The sequence below is a fragment of the Cygnus olor genome, chromosome 18, assembly GCF_009769625.2.
Source record: "Cygnus olor isolate bCygOlo1 chromosome 18, bCygOlo1.pri.v2, whole genome shotgun sequence".
Taxonomy (NCBI): domain Eukaryota; kingdom Metazoa; phylum Chordata; class Aves; order Anseriformes; family Anatidae; genus Cygnus; species Cygnus olor.
The window spans coordinates 385738-408500 of NC_049186.1; the positions used below are offsets into that span (position 1 = coordinate 385738).

At 41.6% G+C, this 22763-nt stretch overlaps 1 protein-coding gene across 1 annotated transcript; it reads right to left on the minus strand.

Moving 5' to 3' along the window:
• Positions 1 to 5161: 5161 nt before the first annotated feature.
• LOC121057159 (myosin-1B-like) lies at positions 5162 to 19884 on the minus strand. Its single transcript, XM_040530932.1, is given in 36 exon segments — positions 5162 to 5221; positions 5320 to 5628; positions 5834 to 5958; positions 6127 to 6292; positions 6370 to 6450; positions 6452 to 6554; positions 6994 to 7190; positions 7523 to 7641; positions 8243 to 8320; positions 8323 to 8368; positions 8489 to 8878; positions 8966 to 9056; positions 9148 to 9293; positions 9373 to 9549; positions 9640 to 9882; positions 10991 to 11246; positions 11349 to 11485; positions 11571 to 11694; positions 12441 to 12558; positions 12654 to 12741; positions 13458 to 13531; positions 13882 to 14188; positions 14442 to 14612; positions 14884 to 15033; positions 15138 to 15256; positions 17411 to 17549; positions 17644 to 17747; positions 17865 to 17966; positions 18054 to 18114; positions 18235 to 18327; positions 18407 to 18518; positions 18609 to 18636; positions 19201 to 19357; positions 19450 to 19593; positions 19682 to 19857; positions 19860 to 19884. Coding segments are annotated over 36 exon segments (5016 nt in total).
• Between the last annotated feature and the right edge of the window lie 2879 nt (positions 19885 to 22763).

Here is a 22763-nt window from a genome sequence, read left to right on the forward strand (position 1 = left end):
GAAAGGGTTAAGGAAAAGGGAGTAAATAGGAGTGTGAGTAGAAGGTGATAACAGCAGGTCACCACAGATACAAAGACCATGAAAGGGCAAAACAAGTTAAACAAGTCTAGAGTTGAGGACAAAACTCTTTAAGACTGAAGTCACTGACAGATCCCTGATGAAAGGTACAGAAATCCAACTCTGTTGTTTCTGGGGCTGAAGGGTTTCAAGGATCATATAAAAAAGGCTTTTGAGCTGCTATACTGAACTTAATACACGTATCTCACTGGAAACAGCTGTCAACTTAAGGGACTTGTTCAGCACTACTTCTGCAGGATAAGTGTGCTAGATGGAGGAAAGGATGAATAAATTTAGTTTCTCTGGAAGAGAAACTGTCACATCCAATGATAGCCTGGAAGGGAGGCAGTAATTGTTAGAAGGAGTTGATCCCCATAATAGTATATTAAAAAGTCTCTCTACTGTGCTGATGCCCAGGATACCTTCAACTCAGATTACAGAGGGTGTTACACATGTTTTGCAACAGCACAAGGAGGTGAAAGTGAGGGGGGGCAGTGCAACCCTTTGCTTTGCTGAGAAACACTTTCACGCCCACGCAGTGCATCTTGATTTCTTTCCATATGTTGTTCTTCACTTTCCAAATTCCAGTTCCTATGACAAACAAGGAAATCTGAACCAAATCAAACCTCAGCAGCTTCACCTGATCCCATAGCATACTGCCAGCCCACTTAGCAACACCTGTTGTGTTTCACTCCCTTTTAGCATCACCTACGCAGAGGTCTGGATAAGAAAGTGAGGAAATTCCTTCTTCCTCTTCTTTCAGCTGATGGCACTGTGATGGCACTGTAATCTTGGGGCTGGGGACGAAGTTGGCAGAGGTCAGCTTCACATTTGGAGTAAATAAATCCACACTGAAGAATATAACAGGCCTATGGTTTAACCTTAACAGCTAGTTCCTTAACTGAGTAGAAAACAGGACTTCTTTCATGTCTTTAATGCAGTTATACTGCTTGAGAACTGCAATCTGATGTGAATTTCAGATATTCAGTGACTTTATGTTGTCTCATTTCAATGATGCATTCACTTTAGATCTGAATTAAAATTGGATACAAACAAAAGAAAAACACATGTTTTAGCATATAAGGTTTTGTCAGAATTATATATAATACTGGTATTAAGATGACAGCTGGCTAAAAGTCTTCATTTGCAATATTTTTTCAAATAGAAAAAAATGTACATAACTTTTGGAAGACTAAAGAACCTATGAATAATTTTTCAAAGTATATTTCAAAATATTGAAACTCAAATTCTTCATAACCCATAAAATTTTGCTTGGTCTGTTTTTCTCATTCTTTTCCTTTACTTTTGCTTGCATTTCATTTTGCTTGACAATGCAACAGAATGCGATTACTGGTTTTCTCTCTGTATTTATTCTTGCTTTTGTTTTTTCCTTTTTGTCATTTTAAGAGCAGTTTTCTTAATTTGAAGAAACTCTGTAGCCATCAAATAAAATTGAAAGCTTTTGAAAAATTGAAGCCTGAGGTGGAAAAATCTTGGAAAAAATACAGGTGAGTAAAAGCTTGAGGCCAAGAGAGAGAGAGAGAAACTGGGGGGATTAAGCCGTGTATATATTTTGTTTCCTTTGAGGGTAAATGAAAAACAAACAAACAAACAAACAAAAAAAAAAAACCACCCACAAAATTAAATACTTTTAACTGTGGCAGCTCATAAATAAATTCACTTTTTTGCCTCCTCTATAATGTCAGGAAATCTTTTGTTTTAAATGAACAATAATTACTTTTCAATCAGGTGGAACAAAGTCAGCCACAAGTTTTCACAGTTTTTCACAACAGGCATTCATTGTCCTCCATTAACAGTCCTTCACCATACAACAATCTATATGCAGACATGCATGACATCCACCTGTGAGCCAGGTATCTGAGACTCCATTGTCATTGATGGAGCTCAAGATCCTGGATTCTGGAGAATGACTCAGTTGTCCCGTGGCTGAGGGAAGGGGCCCTTGGCCTACTTGGGCCTGTGGCAGGCTGTGCCAGGTGGGGAGACCTGGCTGGAACTCAAGGCAGACTCCGGACATGAGGTGTTGTAGGCACAGCACAGGGTGATTGGGGCTGAGCAAATAGTGGAAAGGGACTGTTGAAATGCCCAGAGTGCTGACTAGACCACCAAATGGGATTTTAAAAACAGCTTGTAGATGGCATTCGCTGGCCTATGTCACTGCACACGTGACCTGGAAGGGCCCAACCAAGAGCCAGTCGGCAGTGGCCATCACCCCACAGGAGAGGGCAGTGTGGGGTGCTGCCAGAGGCTTCCTGGCTCTGGGGCTGCACTCAGGCAGTGGCTGCCTGCCTCCCACACCCAGTGACTGTGGTGTGGGAGCTGAAGGTGAATGGCTGCAGGAAGAAATAAAAAAATCTCTTGGCTGGTGTAATGCCAAACAAGTAAGTGCATTACCAAAAACACCTTGCACACCTCCTGCCAACCTTTCTGAGAAGTGGCTGGTATGAAAAACTGTGATCTTTTACAGTTCTGTGATGGAACCTTTGGAATAACAGGGCATATATTAGTATACTTAAAAATTCTGCTGTGGGTGAGACGTCTTCTCACTGCCACTTTGGTTGTGTTCAGCATTACAAGAGTCACAGAGAAGATAGGTGCTGCTTATATAAAGGGTGCTGCAATAACCTAACAGGTTCAAAGGGCACTAAGTGCACCAGAGGTGCTCAGCTATGGTGGGTCCTGAACTGTGATTTCTAAAATGGACTGACAAGTGTCCCTTCCTATCTCTAGCTGTCTTCTGCTGCTCAAATGTTATTTGCACGTTGTATTAAAAAACCCTTAGCATTTGCAGCCAGGTTTTTTTTTTTTTTTTTTTTTTTTTTTTCTTTTTTTACAGCACTTGAGGGGTGGCTGGAGGATTAGAAAAGATATCCAGAAAGGACACTTGAAGGTCATCTAGGGACTGACAATTCTGGAGAGACAGCCAAAGATGTTTAGCACTTACTTTAAATAAACAGCCAGTTTGAGGTAGCTGCTAAAGCTTGTTATGTATGCCAAAAATACCAGCCAAGTCAAACTCATGCTCTTACCCTGTGGCTTGGTAAAGACAAATTTATTTACCAGTAACAGGAGTCCTTGTAGGCCTTGAATAACAACTTCACTTCTAATTTACCAGAGCCCTTAGACACACTGAATGCATTCCTAAACCATCTAATTTACTTACCAGATTGTAAATGATGGACAGTAGTTAGAGCTTATACAAAAAATGCTGTACCCTATCTTATGTTGTATTTGCAATCAACATATAAGTGTTGAATGTCTAGCTCAGCACAATACAAAAGCATAGAATCATCATAGAATGGCTTGGGTTAGAAGGAACCTTAAAGATCATCTAGTTCCAACCCCCCTTGCCATAGGCATGATCACCACCCATTAGATCAGGTTGCTCAGGGTCTCATCTAACCTGGTCTTGAACACCTCCACAGTGCATCCACAACACAGCCATCCACGTGTGGCATCCACAACCTCTCTGGCAACCTGTTCCAGTGCCTCACCACCCTCTGAGTGAAGAATTTTCTCTTAACCTCTAATCTAAGTCTTCACCTCTGTTAGTTTAAAACTATTCCACCTCATGCTGTCATCTGACTGAGCAAAGAGTCGCTTTCTATCTTTTTTATGAGTCCCCTTTAAGTACTGAAAAGCCACAACGCGGTCACCCCGGAGCCTTCTCTTCTTTAGGCTGAACATCCACAGCTCTCTCAGCCTTTCTTCGTAGGAGAGGTTCTCCAGCCTCTTGATCATTTTCATGGCCCTCTGGACCTGTTCTAACAGATCAACATCCTTTTTGTGCTGGAGGCTCCACACCTAGACACAGTACTCCAAGTGGGGCCTCACAAGGGCAGAGCAGAGGGGGACAATCACTTCCCTCCCCTGCTGGCCACTCCTTTGTTGATGCAGCCCAGGATGCAGTTGGCCTTCTGGGCTGCAAGAACACACTGCTGGCTCATGACAAGCTTTTCATCCACCAGAATCCCTCCTTCTCTGCAGGGCTGATCTCATTGAGTTCTTCTTCCAGTCTGTACTTATGTCCGGGATTGCCCTGGCCCAGGTACAGCACCTTACACTGACTTGTTGAACTTCATTACGTTCATGTGGGCCCAATTCTCAAGCGTTTCCAGGTCCCTTTGGATGGTGTCCCTTTTGATTGCATCCCTTCCTTCTATTGTATCAACCTCACCACTCAGCTTGGTGTCATCTGCAAACTTGCTGAGGGTGCAATCGATCCCACTGTCTATATCACTGATGAAGATGTTAAACAGCATCAGTCCCAGTACAGACCCCTGCAGTACACCACTCATCACTGGCCTCCACTTGGACATAGAACCATTGACCACCACTTTCTGGGTGTGACCTTTAAGCCAACTCCTTATCCACTGAATGGTCCACCCATAAAATCCACCTCTCTCTAATTGGAGACCAGGATGTCATGTGGGACCGTGTCAAAAGCCTTACAGAAGTCCAGGCAGATGACATCGATCAGTCTTCCCTTGTCAACTGATGCAGTCACTCCATCATAGAAGGCTACCGAATTGGTTAGGTGTGATTTACCCTTGGTGAAGCTATGCTGGCTGTCTCAGACCACCTCTTTGCCTTACATATGCCAGGCACAGAGGTGAGGCTCACTGGTCTGTAGTTCCCCAGGTCCTCCTTTCTACCCTTTTTAAAAAGGGGAGTGATGTTTTCCTTTTTCCACTCACCAGGGACTTCTGTGATGGTTTTATCTTGCTAGGCAGCTGAATGCCACCACAACCACTCTCTCACTCCCCCTCATCAGTAGAGGAGGGGAAGAAGAAAAGGAAAGAAACAACTCATGGGTTGAGATAAGGATAATTTAATTAAAGGAAAAATAATTATTAAGGGAAAATTATTATTAAATAAATAATATAGCTAAAGAGAAAAGGGAAAGGGGAAAATAAAACAAAACAACAACAAAAAAGACCACCACCACCACCAAAAAAAAACACCACACACACAACAAACAAACAAACAAACAAGCAAAGGCCATGTGGAAGCATGGAGGAAAGGAATTACTCTCTACTTCCCACCAACAAGCGATGCTTGACCACGTCCTTGAAGCAGGGCCTCAACGCATGTAGCCGTCCTCCTGTGTTCTGAGAGCATCATCCAAGTGTATCTGGGTATCCTGCAGTACAAGTGAAAGAAGTTATAAGCAGACCTGAGTCCTTTGGAACAGAAAATTTTAGCCAAGACTTGTCTATGAGCATCTTTAGTTCAATGGACCTTGAGCACGCCCTGTGTGTTTCTCAGATTCTTTTGTGCCTCTGCAGCCTGGCGGTTGGCATGGCTCAGTTGGATCTCTATTTCATTCAGGTCTCCCTCCATCTTCTTCTTCAGCCGTAGGGCTTCATTCCTGCTCCTGATCTCAGCATCCAGGGTGCTTTGCATGGACTCCACAATTCTGAGATGATTTCTCTTCAGCTGGTCAATTTCCTCATCTTTCTCTGCTATCTTCCTGTCAATCTCAGTCTTGACCTGGTTGAGCTCAAGTTGGAGACGTAGGATCTTTCCTTCTTCATGTTCGAGGGAGGCCTGTACAGGAATGAATGCAAATTAAACACTTACGTGAAAAATATGAACCTCAAGCTCTAAGTAAAGGAAAGTGTAATATTTCTGATGATATCTCTACAGTTTTATAGAAGCATTCTTATCCTCTTTTATCTGGAATGACTTCATAGTGCTTATAACGAGATAGACATCCAAGACCTGTAAGACAGAAATAAATAATGCCAGCTACCTCTGCTTCCTCCAGAGCAGCCTGAAGTTCTGATTTCTCCTGCTCAATCTGCTTCTTGACTTTCTCCAGCTCATGAATTGCCTTTCCTCCCTCCGCAATCTGCTCTGTGAGGTCAGAAATCTCCTCTGTGGAAACAAAAGATGACAGCATTTTCATACACAGGGCAAAAGGGGAAGCGCCCTGCCACACCGAGGCAACAGGCATCTTTGCAGACCTGGAGGCAAAAAAAACCTGTGGAAAGTCAGACACGGTTGTGAGAAAGCTCTGCCAGGAGTAGAGGACCAGCAACTTACGCTGCAAGTTCTTGTTCTCACGCTTCAGCGTTTCCAGGTGGTCCAGGGACTCCTCATAGGCATTCTTCATCTTAAACAGCTCCGTGCTGAGAGAGCGAGACTCCTTCTGGGAAGCTTCCAGCTCAGCCTGTGTTTCCTCGTACTTCTGCTTCCACTCTGCCAGGATCTGAGGAGCAACAAGGTGTGAGTGGCAATTGTGATGAGATGCTCTGCCCAGGATCCACACACTGGAGGCCAGAATACCTTGTCAAAGTTCTTCTGCTTCTTGTCCAGAGCTGCACAGGCAGCATTTGATCGCTCCACGTCAATCATCAGGTCTTCCACCCTCGTTCTGCAGCCTCTGCTTTGTCTTTTCCAGGGAAGCACATTTGGCATTGACAGCTTCAACGTGTTCCTCTGCATCCTGCAGGCGCTGTGCCAGTTTCTTCCTGGGAGGTGGTAAGCACAGTTCCCAGTGAGAAAGCAAGTTCTCAGTCAAAAAAAAAAACAACATACAGCCTGCGTGTTTTTTTTTTTTACAGGAGAGCACACTTGGCCACTTTGTACTGTGTGACCCCCATTTATACAGAGTGTAAGACCTCTTCTAGACAGTCATAGTATTTCCGTGTCTGAATGCTGAGCTCTAGCAAGTCACTCTCTGCTGTTCACTCTGGTATTCACTCTAGCACTGGTCACTCTTCTATTCTGCGTCTGAAGAGCTTTGGTGCTTCTGCTTTTCTCAGTGCATATTCTCTCTTGCTTATATTTTCCCTCTTCCTGCCACCCCACCCCAAAGTGCAGCATTGGATTCTTCCTGACACTATTATAGTGGTCTCCTGAAATTTCCATTATTACTTTCTCTCAGCCTTCCCCACTTTCCCCACGCACTTGGCCTCCTCCAGCTCCTCCGTGCGCTGAATAGCGTCTGTCTCATATTTGGTTCTCCACTGGGCCACTTCGCTGTTGGCTTTGGACAGGGCACGCTGCAGCTCTCCCTTGGCTTCCTGCTCCTCCTCATATTGTTCCCGGAGCAAGTCACAGTCGTGGCGAGCAGACTGCAAGGCGTGGGCCAAGGCATTCTTGGCCTGGGGGAAAAATAGTTGTGGGACAAGGAATAGAAGTCTCCTGGGAAATGTGGAAATGTCCTGACTGAAATGTTATTGGACACTGGATTATTCTCCCATGAGAATGATCGCAATGTATTGAATGAGGACGGGAGAGCTGGGAATTTGCAAAATGGAAATCTAATGGATAGATGGTAGGTGTCAGGGAGCAAAGGTAAGTTGCACTGAATGAACTAAGTGCTTGTGTTTTTTTCCCTCTCAGCATGGTGTCTCTATAATCTCATATGTGTCTGAAGCACATTTTGGTGAGGAAAAATCCAGTGGACAAGACAGAATTTGGAAAGCCTCCTCACCTTTATCTCTTCTTCTAAGTGCCTCTTGAGTTCCTCAATCTGTTGGGTGAACGCCTGCTTGCCTCTTGATAGCTGAGAAATCAGAGCATCTTTCTCCTCCACCTGGCGTGAATATTCACCTGGGAAAGTTTGCGGATACATAGGCCTTTCATTCTCACTGATGGCAGTGTTGTGCATAGTTAGGGCTTTAAGACAGTGTGTTTAGCAGAGCTTACTAAAGCTTATGATCTTATTTCATACATTTCTCCTTACAGGAGACACAACTGTTTTGGACAGGCCATGTGCCCAGAAGGGTAATTTATACACTAGCTGAATCACAGAACTACAGAACTGTTAAGGTTTTAAGGAACCTCTGGAGGTCATCTGGTCCACCCCAACTCCCGCTATAGCAGGGATACCTAGAGAGGGTTGCCCAGGACCCATCTAGATAGCTTTTAAAATCTCCAAGGCAGGAGACTATACAACCTGTCTGTGGAACCGTGGCAGCTCTATCACCTGCACAGTAAATAAGTGTTCGTTAATGTTTAGATGAAACCTCTTGTATTCCACTTTTTGCCCATTGTGTATTGTCCCGACACTGCGCACCACTGAAAAGAGCCTGTCTCTGTCCTCCATTCAGGTATTTATAGACATTGATGAGATCCACTCTGATTCCCTTATCCAGGAAGTCCCAATTCTGTGACATTGTTCATTTTCACATTAGAGATATGAAAGTCTCACCTGATTCTGTCTGCAGACGAGCTCTTTGAGCATTGAGGTCATTGACCATGCTTTGATGCTCCTCTTCTTTTGTCTTATCCCACTCAGCTGGTCTTCCAGTGCGCGGCACATCTTCTCTAGATTTGTCTATGTGTCAACATACAGAATGGGAGGAATAAGCAATTCACACTCTCAATAAAACTGATAGGTGAAGGTGAATTCTGTAGAATTTCAATTGGGCAAAGATCCCATAAAGTATTTCTGTACCTTGGCTTTGGAGACAGACTCCATGTTACTGGCCAAGTCATCTATCTCCATCTTCAGCTCACTCTTCTCCTTCTCCAGCTTCTGCTTGACTCGTTGCAGGTTGTCGATCTGCTCCCCAAGCTCAGCTGTGCTGTCTGCGTGCTTCTTCCACAGGGCGGCAGCTGTGGCTTCGTGCTGCAGCGTGGCCTCTTCAAGGTCACGGCGCATCTTCTGAAATTCTGCCTCACGCTTCTTGTTCATCTCAATCTGAGCTGCTGTAGCCCCTCCTGCTTCTTCCAGGCGCTCGCTGATCTCCTCCAGCTCCCTGGAGAGGTCAGCACGGTGCTTCTCTGCTTTTGCCCGAGAGGTTCGCTCTGCCTCAATTTCCTCCTCCAGTTCCTCGATACGGGCCTGGGGAAAATGCGAGACCCTTCACACCCATGCCCTCCTTGTACTGATGTCCTTCTGAAGGGCGGAAGGCAAGGACCAGAGACTTGCCTGCAGCTCCTTGATCTTCTTCTGCAATTGCATGCCCAGGGCTTGCTCATCCTCAATTTTGCTCTGGATCTGGCTGATTTCAAAGTCTTTCCTTTGCACAAAGCATACAGTGTTAACACCTGAATAAAAGTACCTAATAAATGCACCTGACCTGCAATCAGGTGTCTCACAACCACACTTACTTTTTCAGTTTCTCATCCAGCTGCTGCTTATCATTTTCCAAATCCATTATGGTATCTTGGGACAGCTTCAGGTCTCCCTCAAGTTTCCTCTTAGCCCTTTCAAGGTCCATGCGCAGTTTCTTCTCTTGCTCCAGGGACCCTTCCAGCTAAACACAACAACACCATTAATGCCAGGCAGGTCAAACTCCATACCTGTCCTGTCTTGCTGGAGGCACGTGTGCTTACATCATCCACTTGCTGCTCCAGCTTGGTTTTAGCTTTGGTCAATGTATTGACTTTGTCCTCTTCGGCCTGCAGGTCGTCCAGTGTCTGCTGGTGGGCCTCTTGGAGGGCTTTCTTCTCTTTTGTCAGCTTGGCAATGGTCTCATCCAGGGATGCCATCTCCTCTGTGAGATTTTTCACCTTTGATGAGAAGGGAGCAAGTGTAATTAAAGCAAATAGGTACAAGACTCCCATAATAGCACAGTGTGAGTGACGTCTTCTGCCTCATACCTTGTTTTCGGTGGCATGTTTTTCCTTCTCAACCTTGGCCAATGTTAACTCCAGGTCATCAATGTCTTTCTTCAGCTCTGAACATTCATCCTCCAGTTTTCTCTTCTTGGCTGTCAGCTCAGCATTAATTTCTTCCTCATCCTCGGCCCTTTCTGTCACCTCCTTAATTTTGGCTTCCAGCTGGATTTTAGTTTTGATGAGCTGATCACATCTTTCCTCAGCATCAGCTAAAGCATCAGCTTCCTGGTGCGAAAACACAATTGTGTTTGTACATTTCTTCTTTTAATGCAGAAGAAAGGTTATGTAATATTCAAGGAATAGATTAGCAAGACTCTTAGGATTACTTTTTGGGAAATGGATATTGTGCATTTACAATATAAATTAGAAATTTTCAATTACTTTATTTTTTTTCAGACCTTTTGCAACACCAGATATGGTGTTTTACTTTCTGTATTTCATGTATGTCAGTAGGTTATCAGGTTTAATTTACATTGCCTATTTGAAAGTGATTGTAATATATCAGTCACCATAAGTTTCCAATTATTATGACTGTCAATTTCAAATTTCTGTGGATGTACTGAGAAATGTAAATACTTCACTTGTTTATCCATCATTGAGAAAATATTTGCAATTTTCTGGTAAATTTTCTAATGTGCACTAAGCAGCCTTCTCTGTAAACACTGAGAATGTGTTTGAGATTAACATCAGTAAATGACTGATTGCATAAGAGTTAGTTATCTGAACTCCAAGAGGTTGATACACAGCTGTTAAAGTCAGTGGACACTAAACATCATACATCTTTCCCTGAATAGACATTCAACTCAAGGATGTTGTCTAAATGATGCCTAAGATTTTGAGACCGGATGGCATTGGAGACAAATACATAATGCTTTCAGTTGTGTCATGGGATGTATTGGTCATCTATGTCTTCTCGGATCAGTAGCTACAGGAACCCAGGAGATATGCCATACTAAATGGCAGCAAGCTCTTCGTATGGATAACTGAATTAAGGCATAATAGTTGGTCAATGGAATGATTGCCCCTACTCTACTAGGTACATAGCAAAGACAATAATGATGCTTTATGCCGTGAACTTACATGGAGATGTGTACTTGTAGGCATAAAGAATAAGATTTGAAATTAATTGTCAAGCTGGACCTCTGCTTTTTAACAGTAACACTGAATGTGGAAATAATGTGGCCTGAATTTTACCTTCAGTTATATGTTTATTCAGCTTGTAATATTTACTAAGGTAGTTTAGAGTGCAGTGTGAGTATTATGTACTCTGAAGGAAGGGTTAGGTCAAATTTAATAATTTCTCTGTATAAATAAATTAATTAATGTTGCTCACAGCCTGCACTTGGAGCTGCAGATCATTTTTCTCCTGCACCAGTTTCACCATTTTCTCCTCCATCTCCTTTCTCTTTGCCTCAGACTTTGCAAGCTCTTCCTTCGTTTTCTCAAACTCTTCCTTCATGTTGGCCATCTCCTTCTCAGATTCTGCACTCTTCAGCAAGGGCTTGATCTTGAAGAACAGCTTCATCCAGGGCCAGTGCTTGACATTCATGAATGCACGAACGTTGTACTGGATGCAGAAGATGGACTCCCTGAAGCATAATTAAATTATACATTGATTATTTTCAGTGTGATGAATGGTGACGCTTCCCCCCACAGGACAGTGACTTGAACTGAAGATGAGCAATATCTACCTCCTCTCCACCATTCTCTGGTACTCCACTCTCATCAGGAAGCCTCTGCACCTGGCCTGTGTGCGAGTGATGAGCTGTGCCAGCTTCTCATCCCTCATCTCCTCCAGGAGCCCCAGCAGCCCAGCTTTGAAGAACACCTTGAGAAAGGGAATGTTGCAACACATCACTGCCAGGTAGAACAAAGCACAGGCATATAGCGATTGAGTCAGGAAGAGTTTGTACCTTGGTGTGACCAAATTTATACTGGGTGTGATCCACATCAATTGACCCCAGAAGCTTCTCAGAAGCCTTTTTGCTATCAATGAACTGTCCCTCTGGGATGGCACTGGCATTAAGCACCTTGTACCTATTGAATGAAAGGAAATATGAATTAATGCAATCTCAAGTCATAAGGTTAGACTCTTTATTGAAATTAACAGTATTCTGTGCAGCAGAAGGAGGCTGTGGAAGATGGTATTCCATACCTTGTTTAGAGATGACATTTGTAATCAAGTCAATAATCCGAGGACAGAATTAAGGAAAATTTTACAGTCTTTAGTTGAAAATGGGATGCGGATTGCTAACTATTTCATTGTTTTTTTTGTTTGTTTGTTTGTTTGTTTTGTTTTTTCTTAAACTGTGCTGTTGTTCTTGAATAGAAAATTTCTAGACAGGAACGTTGCTACCATGTGTGTAGGAAGAAATCATCTTCCCCTGAAACTAGAAGCTGATGCGATGTTTAAAGCACTCTACACAAGTTTGTAATTTTTGTATGAGAATTTGTTGTATCTACATATCAATCTTCATTTTATAATCTTGTAAGCACAGGTTTGTGTAGCTCTAGCTTGCTTTCATAATCAGAAACTTTGGCAAAGCTCGGTTGTGTTATGAGCAAAAATCAGTAAGGACACCTGAGGAGCCCTTCATTTCTCAACATTTTCTCCCTTGCCATACATGTGTTTGGCTATATATTCCAGCAACTTTGCCTTTCTTTCAGTTTTAGGTAGTTATGAAATTCAGAAATAACCACATTAATAATAACCATGTTAAAATAGTTAACGTAAGCAGCTTATGCAGTAAAGATGAAGCTGAGAGAGAAGAAAGGAATCTGACCTCTGTTTGAAGTCTGCATAGAGGATTCTGCTGGGGAATCCCTTCCTGCAAATTCTGATCCCTTCCAGAACACCATTACAGCGCAGCTGGTGTAGCACCAGTTCGTGTTCCATGGCACCTAAGCAATTGAGACAATTATTTGATATTTCATTATAAAGCATAGAGCGTAACGGTTGCATCACAGTCAGATTTCTCTTTACTTGAGGTTCTTACCAGGTGTTTTTGTTTCATTGGGGATGATACAGCGCACAAAATGGGGATGAGTGCTCCGTAGATTGGTCATCAGCTTGTTTAGGTTCTCCTGTAGAATTATGTGCAAATGTTTTTCATTAACAAATGTTACCTCTTCGGTTATTACTGTCAGATATGATAACTGTTGGAAAGGAATAACGGATCTATTATTTGCACCTAGAGCCATGCTAATTTGCATTTTTTTCTACCTTTTAGTCTTGAGGTCCTGGTTTGGAGTAGTGGCAAAGCTGTTCAGACATACACCTCTTTCACACAATGTGAAAAACTGTTCAGGATACCAGATAGTAGCTAGTGCTCAAACAAGAGTGCCTTATGCTCTGTCCATTGGTGGAGTGGAAGCTTTGGCATTTCCCTGTTGCCTTGTCTTCCTATGTATATTCATATGCAAATTTATGTGCAGATCCAGATTATAGATACCTCAGGGAGGCAGATACATTCACCATTGTCCTCCCAAGACAGAGGAGAGGGGGAGGATCTTGGTCCTACTAACTGATATACTCGCAAGTAAATGAAACTGTAGCCTGACCTAAGTACCTTTTCCAACATTCATAGAAAGACAAAATAGACATGTATCTTCCCCCTGGCCTCAGCTGATTTGATGCTAGCTCTTTTATGAATAACTTAGAAGATGTTTTTGACACAAAGAAAAACGTTAACAGGTACAGTAAAGTGGCCTTGTTGGATTTACTGTGAGGGGTCAGAATCTTCAAGGAAAAAAGGAAAAAGGAGAAAAAAATAAAGAGAGACAATTACTTCTGTACTTACTCTGAAAAGAGCTGATACAGTCTGGAAAGAAGAACCCTTCTTCTTGCCTCCCTTCTTGCCACCGCCACCACTCTCTGAAGAATAGCAAAAAAAGATGGTATTACAACTTTGAGTTGTAGAATTTTTCTCTATGAGACTGCAAGAATGTTGGTCATAAGTATCAATCATGCTAAAAAGGAAACTAGTATGCAGTGGGAAATAAGACAACATTCAGTCTAAAGGAGTAGAGAATCAAAATAAGGTGCTCACTGGAGTCTGCGGGATTAACATGGCAGAGCGGAGGCCTGACATATATTTGATCTTTTCGTTTCTTAATAAATTAAAGCCATGGAAGACTCTGCACAAAATGCAGTTCCTGGAGTGCATTTTACTCACATTTATTCTTCTGGAGGAGACATTAAAAAAAAACAATCAAAAAACTAACCTGCCTCTCCACCAGCAAAGGCAAAAAGTAAGGCAAGTGTCTTCAGGGATGATTTCTGGTACAGCCCCACAACAGTTTCATTCAGGGGGTCCTTGTTCTTGTCAAGCCAGCCAGAGATGTTGTAGTCCACTGTGCCAGCATAGTGCACCAGGGAGAAGTGGGCCTCAGCTTTGCCTTTGGCAGGCTTGGGCTTCTGGAATTTGTTGGACTTGCCCAGATGCTGGTCATAGAGCTTGTTCTTGAAAGAGGTGTCAGTTGCCTTGGGGAACATGCACTCCTCTTCCAGGATAGAAAAGATGCCCATGGGCTGGAAGATGCAGAAGGAAGACATGAAAAGGCAGAAAGAATCACAGATAAAGAAGTATCTTACTGAGTGGGAGGATGTTAAAACTCCCATGCACTTTTAAAGTGGAATTTTTATTCTACACAGCAGAGCAAGCTATGGAAGAATATAAAACTGTGTATTTACAATATCACATTTACCCTTTCAATTTAAATTTGTATATATATTAAATTGATGCATTTCTGAAAACATAAGGCATTGTGAGTTACAAAGATACCTTCTCAATGAGTTCAATGCAGGCAGCCAGGTCCATCCCAAAGTCAATGAACTCCCATTCAATTCCTTCCTTCTTCTACTCCTCTTGCTCCAGCACGAACATGTGGTGGTTGAAGAACTGCTGCAGTTTCTCATTGGTGAAATTGATGCACAGCTGCTCCAGGCTGTTGAACTGCAGAATAGAGACAGATTATTATTAATGTAAATTCAGAAAGGTAGGGATAAAGAACTTTTTAAGCAAATTTTCTGCCTTTATGAATTTCAATTGGCATATGTGCAGCAAAAAACTATTCTCAATGAAAAGCTTGTAGCAATCATGATGCTTTAGATGCAATCTGAATGTATCAAACCCATTTCTGTAAAAAGAAAGGCATAATTTCTTCTTAAATTCTTCAGCAAACAGAGTTACTTCTAAAATTATGTTAATAAAAAACTGCTCTTACATCAAATATCTCAAAGCCAGCAATGTCCAGGACACCAATGAAGTACTGTCTGGGTTGCTTCGTATCCAGCTGTTGGTTGATGCGAACAACCATCCATAAGAACATCTTCTCAAAGACAGCCTTTGCCAAAGCACCTACTGAATTGTATACCTAAATCAAAACCAGAAAGTATGCAGTTATCATGTGGAGCAAAAATGGAAGTCCAGTGTTTTTGTTATCAAAACACTTCTTGCCAGACACCAAATTTTTCTTACCTGCTGCACAGTTTGACCCTTGGTTACATATTCATTCCCAACCTTGACTCGGGGGTAGCACAGGGCCTTGAGCAGGTCTGCTGAGTTCAGACCCATCAGGTAGGCAGCCTTGTCAGCAACTATACAAACACACAGCAGCAGCGTGTATTAGCTTACTAGCAGGTGTATCTTGTAGAAATTCAGAATGGCTTCTGCAGAAATTATAAATACTCTAAGACACATACATACAGATATAGAACCTTCTCTTGATTTGATAGGAGATATTGATACGTCTCTTGATAGGAGACACTACTGTGTTTGTTGTTGTTGTTTTAAATACAAAACAACAACAACAACAAAACAACTAGTAGTGAAAGGCAATTGTAGTCAAGATAAGAAGGCCAATTAAGATAAAAATGTAACATATTTGTATTTCATCATAAGCAGCATTCCCCAGAAGCTGTGGAGCGTTTGTGTTGGGTATATTTTCTCCACCATTGGCTTATTTTGAATTTTATTGAATGAAAATTTAATTTAGAGGCATTTAGGTAGACAAAACTAAAGAAATGTTTTAAAAGAGAAAAGGGAAAACTAAGTCTGGGATGACAGTGAGGTTGTAGACAATCACAGATGTTCTCAGAACCAGACAATGCAATCTCTTTCAGTGACTGCTGATAAAGTAACCTTAAAAACATAATAATCAAGAGACGACAATGCTTAGGTGTCAATTATGCCTTAAAGAACCTACACCTGAAATGAATACCAGTTTTTAGAAGTGCATGCTCAAGCAGAATTCAAAAAGTTTGTCATTTTACTTTCTACTATTACTTGCAACAATGAATTTAGATGCGGACCCTGTTAACAGGCATGGTATGCAAAACGCTTTGCCCAAGAATGCCTATATATATCATGTGAAAACATAGGAAAAAAACACAGCAGATTGCTGCATTAATATTTGAAATGACCAAACATCCTTAAATTGCATCAATAGATATTCAGGTTAGAAACAGAAAAGAAAATCCAATGAGTAAAGATAGTGTAATACTGGAATAAATTGCTTGTTTTCCTTGGTGCCTTCAAAAGAATGCAAAGTAGGAAGAAATGCACACTAAATGAAGTAAACAGAGGGCAGAGAAGATAAACTGCCACAGTCTTCTCCCAGGTTTAAGAGCAAACAGAACTGGCACAATAATAGATGATTTTGCCACACTGAGAAATTTGTTCACAGGTTCAGAGTAATGGCCAAACTTTACGTTGACCTGAGACTCGGAAACAAAACTGATTCCAATGGAATCGGTGTTGCATACACGGCTCCAAATGCTTCCAAGATTTGTCAGCAAAATACCACACCTGACATCACTTAAGCAGATGAAAGACATTATTTGTGGTATATTGTACTATGAATATTCATCATTATCAGATTCATTGCTATTGTATTCCATGCATTTTCACTTAACGCCTTAACCTTCCTAAAAAGCAAACGAAAACAAAACAAGAACCTCCCCCTGACAATAAGACACGTTCGTAATACACAAAAATAACTCTGGTTTCATGAAAATACTTCCATGACCTTGTAAAGGAATATACCTTTGAACAATTCTAGGCAAAGCAAACACAGCAGACATATGTTAGCTGCCTATTTTTCAAATGGAATTCCTGGAAACATGCTGAAACTCTACAGAAAATGTAGAACGTAAGAGCCATAGCTGCAGTATTAACTGATGTTCCTTTTTAACCTTCTACGCAAAATAGAATAGCACAATGCTCTCACTTCAGGCACTGGGAGTTGCTTGCAAGAATACTGGCTTTGGGGCAGAACAGCTTCAGGATTTTGGCTTAGTTTTACCTGGAATCAATAGCTTTAGGAGGTGATGACAGCAGATGATAAATGACTGTTTTCTCCCTGGGTACTTAAACTTAAGTCAGTGAGCACAGCGGCTCTTGGTTACGGGCCACATCTGGGAAACTGCCATTCAGTAGAGCAGCAAAGCCCAACTTTCTTCTGCCTGACTACTACTCTGTCAGCAGATGGAAGTGTGGTTTGGGATTTACTGATCCTATACTTTGCATAGTCCAAGAAACCTGCATCTTTTGCTCAGTTGTGTTCTTCCAGGAGACCTCTTGTTAGGACACACTGATGTGCTGCAATGCTAGCATCGGGGGAAAAATGCAGATGGAGTCCATGATTCTGACCCTGAATCATGGATTCATGACATGAATCATGACCTTGAATCATGGACCCTGAACCCTTCCTGTAGTAGTGAGTGTTTCAGTATTTATTGTAGTAATAATACCTTCGGTGCCATCTGGCTCTGCCTGCTCTTCACGCTGTTTCTGCTTAAACTTCAGGTTCCCATAGTGCATGACAGCCCCTGTCAACTTGTAAATGGCTGTTTTTTCATCAGGAGTGAAGCCCAGGATGTCAATGGCACTCTAATGAAGGAATAATTAAAGAATACGTAAAAGCAAGGACCATGCCTGTCCATAGATCAGAGTCCACCTAAGAAACCTTCTGTGCATTGCTTACATCTGTGGCCATCAGCTCTTCCTGGTCATTAATGCTGGCAACTGTGATCTCCCCTTGACTCACATACTGGTAGTCATATGGGTTGGTGGTGATCAGTAGCATCTCTGAGAAGAAGGACAAAACATATACAGATCAAAAGACAGTTGGCATGGAAAGGAATGAAAAATGTTGCTCAGTGAACTGTGTCTGGAGAAGTTACCGGTATTACCGGTATTTCCTACCAATTAGCTCTGGCTTCTTGTTGGACATGATCTGATAAAATATGTGGTAGCTTCTTTCAGCCTTGAGCTGGAAAGTGACCCTGGACTTCTCCAGCAGATCTGGGAAGGACGTAGGAGAGAGTTAGCACAGGAACTGAGGATCAAAGTCAGAAGGAATGTGATCAGGCCTGGAGGCCTGGTCTTACATGTTTTCAATGTCAGCAGAAGCCAGTTTTCCCGTGGCACCAAAATGGATTCTGATAAATTTACCCTGAAATCAAATAATAATAATAATAATAATAATAAAAGATCTAGGTCCACCTCACCAACTCTGACTGCATTGTGTTGATAAGACAAAAGTCATTTTTTCTTACGCCGGGCGACAACTTACAAAGCGTGAGGAATTGTCATTCCTCACAGTCTTGGCATTACCAAAAGCCTCCAACAGGGGATTGGCACTGATGATTTGATCCTCAAGTGTCCCCTAAAATAGAAACCTCATTGTCATGTTATAGCTCAGAAATCAATCAGACACTTGCAGGGCCCTACTTCTAGGAGCCCACCTGCATCTTGCCAGACTGCTCCTCCTTCTTCTTATCCCCACTAGCTGCAATTGTTGCAAAGTACTGGATGACACGCTTTGTGTTCACAGTCTTCCCTGCACCGGATTCTCCGCTGTCAAATCAAACATGGAACCAGAGAGTGTGTGGTTCCTGGGCATGGGGCAGCCCCTCAGGGACTCGAGTAGGGAGTGAGTGTACTTACGTGATCAGGATTGACTGATTCTCACGGTCTGCAAAAAAGGCAGAATGAAAGTTTTAGCCATTGTCCTGAATAGCACTGACCTGACTGAAAAGTAAAGCTGTAAATGTAAGCTGGGGCTTCTTTGGAAGGTCTAAGCACTGACTCCTAGAAGACAGTACTGGATTTCCTTCCACATCCCTCAGTAGTAAGTATAAGTAAGCTCTGCTGGACCCACGCAACTGTCAGAGGCACATGGTCCTCAGACAAACTGTGTATGCACTTGCCCTTCACACAGTTCTCATCAAGGAATCGAATCAAACTGCCTACCTGTGATTAGGTAAAGGACTGTATGGAATAATAATATTTTCTATTCCCTCAATGTAAAAAAGTAGCAAACTGTGAGTCCAGTGTTTCTTTCTGCGATGGGAGAGTGTGGAATTTGGTACAATAATACACAGTGCTGAATCTATGCATGCTTCCGGTACAGTTTGGCTTGCAATTGTCAATTTTTCTCACTCAGCTCCATGGTGTTTGAAGCTGTCTTGTCACATGCTCCAGTAAGAGCCATGAGGCTTTTTGGTTTAGATTGCTTTGAATGAGACCAAGCACTCACCAGTCAGCATGAACTGATAGGCATTGTCAGAGATGGAGAAGATGTGTGGAGGGGCCTCCTGGCGCTTTTTGCCTCGGTAGGCCAACACCACCTCCGGGTTGTACACCGGCAGCCACTTGTAGGGGTTGACGGTGACACAGAAGAGACCCGAGTAGGTCTGCGAGGAAGGGAGACAGCACGTTGGCTTCTGCTCAGCTTGGCACAGCAGGCCTTCCAGCTACCCAAAGGAAGACAGCTGCTGGTACTTACGTAGATCATCCAGGCTGCGTAGCGCTCTTTGAGGTTGTACAGCACAGCGGGTTCGTGGAGGTGGGTCATCATGGCCATGTCCTCGATTTTATCATACTTGGGAGGGTTCATGGAGAAAACCTGATCTTCCTTCACTGTCAGAGTCTGCCAAAGAAAAGAAAGAACCATATTTGTCATCTAAGAGTCTAGCGTAAGATTAAATTGTATTCTTAAGCCTTGATTTTTTACTCACTTCTCCTGCTTCAGTCTTGACAGTGACCTTTCCTGCTTCTTTGCTCTGGACTGTGCTTTTCACATAGGATTCTTTAGCATGCACCACAAAGACTGATGTCTTGGCATCAAAGGGCTTGTTCTGGGCCTCGATTCTCTCTTTTTCTGACTTTCGGAGGTAGGGAGCTGCCTCCCCAAGATGGCCATCTCAGAGTCTGATGACATGGCTGCAATTTATTCTGCAAGGGGCTAAATGGAACAAATGTACTCAAGTCTGAATGAAGGAAGAAATGCCTTTGTACCACACACATGACTTTGTAGTGTTCTACTGTGACTATTCTTAAGATTTCTCTCTCTGTAAAATCTGTTGTCCCCTAGATATCCTTTCATTTATTTAAATCTTAAGCATGACAGTGGTCTTTGAGTTAGACTATTTTACTTTCATTCCCTTTTTCAGTTTACATTTTCTGTTCTTTAGATTTAGATTCTTTAGTAGTCTTTCAGTATCTTACAGTGAAAAAAAAAAAAGTATTGATTGTCACAGTAACCGTACTTTATATCTAGCAACAAAGATACCAATGGAAGTTATCTTACTAAAATTATGAAGACACAATTATATTCTGTATTTCTTCCATATTTTAGACTATGTATTGTTTTTGACTATGGAAATGGAGCAGCATAGTAAATTGATCTGTAGTAAGGAGAAGCAGAAGTGTGAATTTTATGTTCTTTAGCAACACATTTTCCTGAGCTAGAAATTGGAGTTCTAACATCTCCAGTGGTTCTGTCTTCTCCAGTTCGAGCTGATCTGTTAAGGGTGAGCTGTACCAAAATAAGAAAACTTCTCAATAAAAAACACTGAGAGGGTTTTGACAAAGTCTTAGCTGTATAAGTTCAGTTAATTCATCTTCTTTTTCATTAATTTCTATTTACAGTCAATTTCTTATTAATTTTCTGTATAGTAAGAGTTATTTATTTATCAGCAGGTATCAAACAAATCTGTGAATCAGTGTTATGAAGGCAAATTTGATGTTTTATTTGTTTTGCACACTCCAAGTAGGAATGCACAGCATTAATATGCACAGTTGTATGGGATTATGGGAAGTGCACATACAGTTGCATAAAACCCATCTTGGAGGGTCTATTCCTATGGAATAGGTAAATTAAAGTCTTACCTTTTTTAATACCAGCTGGCTTGCAGGCTGGAGGCTGGTGAATACTGATGAATAGAAAAGACAAGTTCCTTATTATTATTGCACAGAACGTCAAGGATAAACCACAGGGTGAAAATATGCAAGTGGCTTGAAAGCAGAAAAAAAATCTCAATTGATACAGAGAATCCTTTGAGGAAAGCAGTTCCACAGGCAGCAGGAATTCAATGGGATTCTGCCAGCACTCAGACAACTATATTCTTACCTTGAAGATTTCTATGAAGACAGAAAAGACTTGTCCTACCAGTGCTTTTATAGGTTCTGATCTGTACATACAACTCCCTTCTCCAGTTTCTTATGTATAAAAATTTTTGGCAAAGCACTGTTTGGCAAACTTGACTGAGTACATGATTCCCATTCATGCTCATCATGGATATATTTAGAAATATCTGAAGTCTTACTTGCTACATGAATAAATCTCCTATAAATATTTTGACTAGGATCTGAAAGGAGGAAATGCTGTCCAGCAAATAGAGCAGGACACTGAGACTTGGAGTTATTGGCTTCTGTTCTCCTGATTCCTGAATTGTTGTCTGACATACAAGATTTGTGTTCCTCACAACTCAGCAATAGTGAGATGGATAGATATTGCAAAGACCTTTGGAGAGTTTCTATTCTGAGATATTTCTGCAAATAAAGAATAGGAACATCTAGAATAATTTAATTGAAAAAGCTTGGGCAACCACATCATGTTAATGTTAATGCAACTATTTACACCTTCTCAGTGTTTTTCTTCTGGGATTTTGCTGGTCAATTTCAAAAGATCAGAGAAGGGTCTTTATAACCCTTAATCCATACATTTATACCACCTTTTACATTCTCTGAATTATTTCATATTGGCTATGGCTGGAAATCAGATTTCAAAGGTATTGTCTTGCTGTTCTCCATATCTGGCTGAGCTAGTTCCCTCAGACATGTTCAGCAGGGGTTTCAGTCAGGTCAAATTAACAGTGATTATCAGCTTTTTTTTTTATTTTTTTTTTCTTTTAGATTTATTGGCAGTGGATATAGGCATGATGTTTTTGATTCCCATAGCAAGCAGTGCAAATTCTAGGTAGCCTAGGTAGATTTATTCTGCCAGATACTTCATTCAACATAAAGTAATAACAAAACTAACCTAACTGTTAGCCATAACATACAGTTTTAGATCATGGAGGATGTTTTTTCTTAATTTTAGAATGCCTTGTCATTTCAAAAACAAAAACAAGAAATAATAATTATTTTGAACAAAATTCAGTAAGGTTTTGGATGCTGTATATGGAGGAAGAAGAGCGCTTGGCATGTTCCAATACCTCAGTGACAGTGCATTGTGTCTTAAGAATGTTACCTTGCTTATCCGTCCACAAATAAGTTTTGTTGTTCAAATAGCTATTAGAATAAGCATGATAGTTCTCAGTGAAGGGGAAAATCAGGTAAACTTGGGAAGAGGTGCATTAAATAATGAAAAACCACTTACATGGCTTTTCAAAATTTGTTTGACATTTTATGTACCATGGTGTGTCCATATTCTCTGGTGCTACAGATAGGCAATAGAAAGAACAAATGTATATGGGAAGGGATTAAGGGCAAAAGACACAAGTAGAATAGTGTAGCTGTTCTATATAATAAAAGTTTGAGGTTTCTGTGTATACCTTCTCTGACCTACAGATCTGTCATTTCCTTTGCAAAGAGTTAGGTACCATCTCCCATTTGAAGTCCTTGCATGGAGCAAGGATGAGCTGCTATGATTCTATATCATATTTTAAAGGCTCACACTCTCCTTCAGATATCTGGGAGCTGTAGCACTGCAAGAGGGGTCACAGGGGATCACCAGTCTTCTCAACTCACTGCTTTAAAGATCTTCCATATGTTTCCAATACTGCGTGTACAACTAAAACATCTGAGATAAAGTAT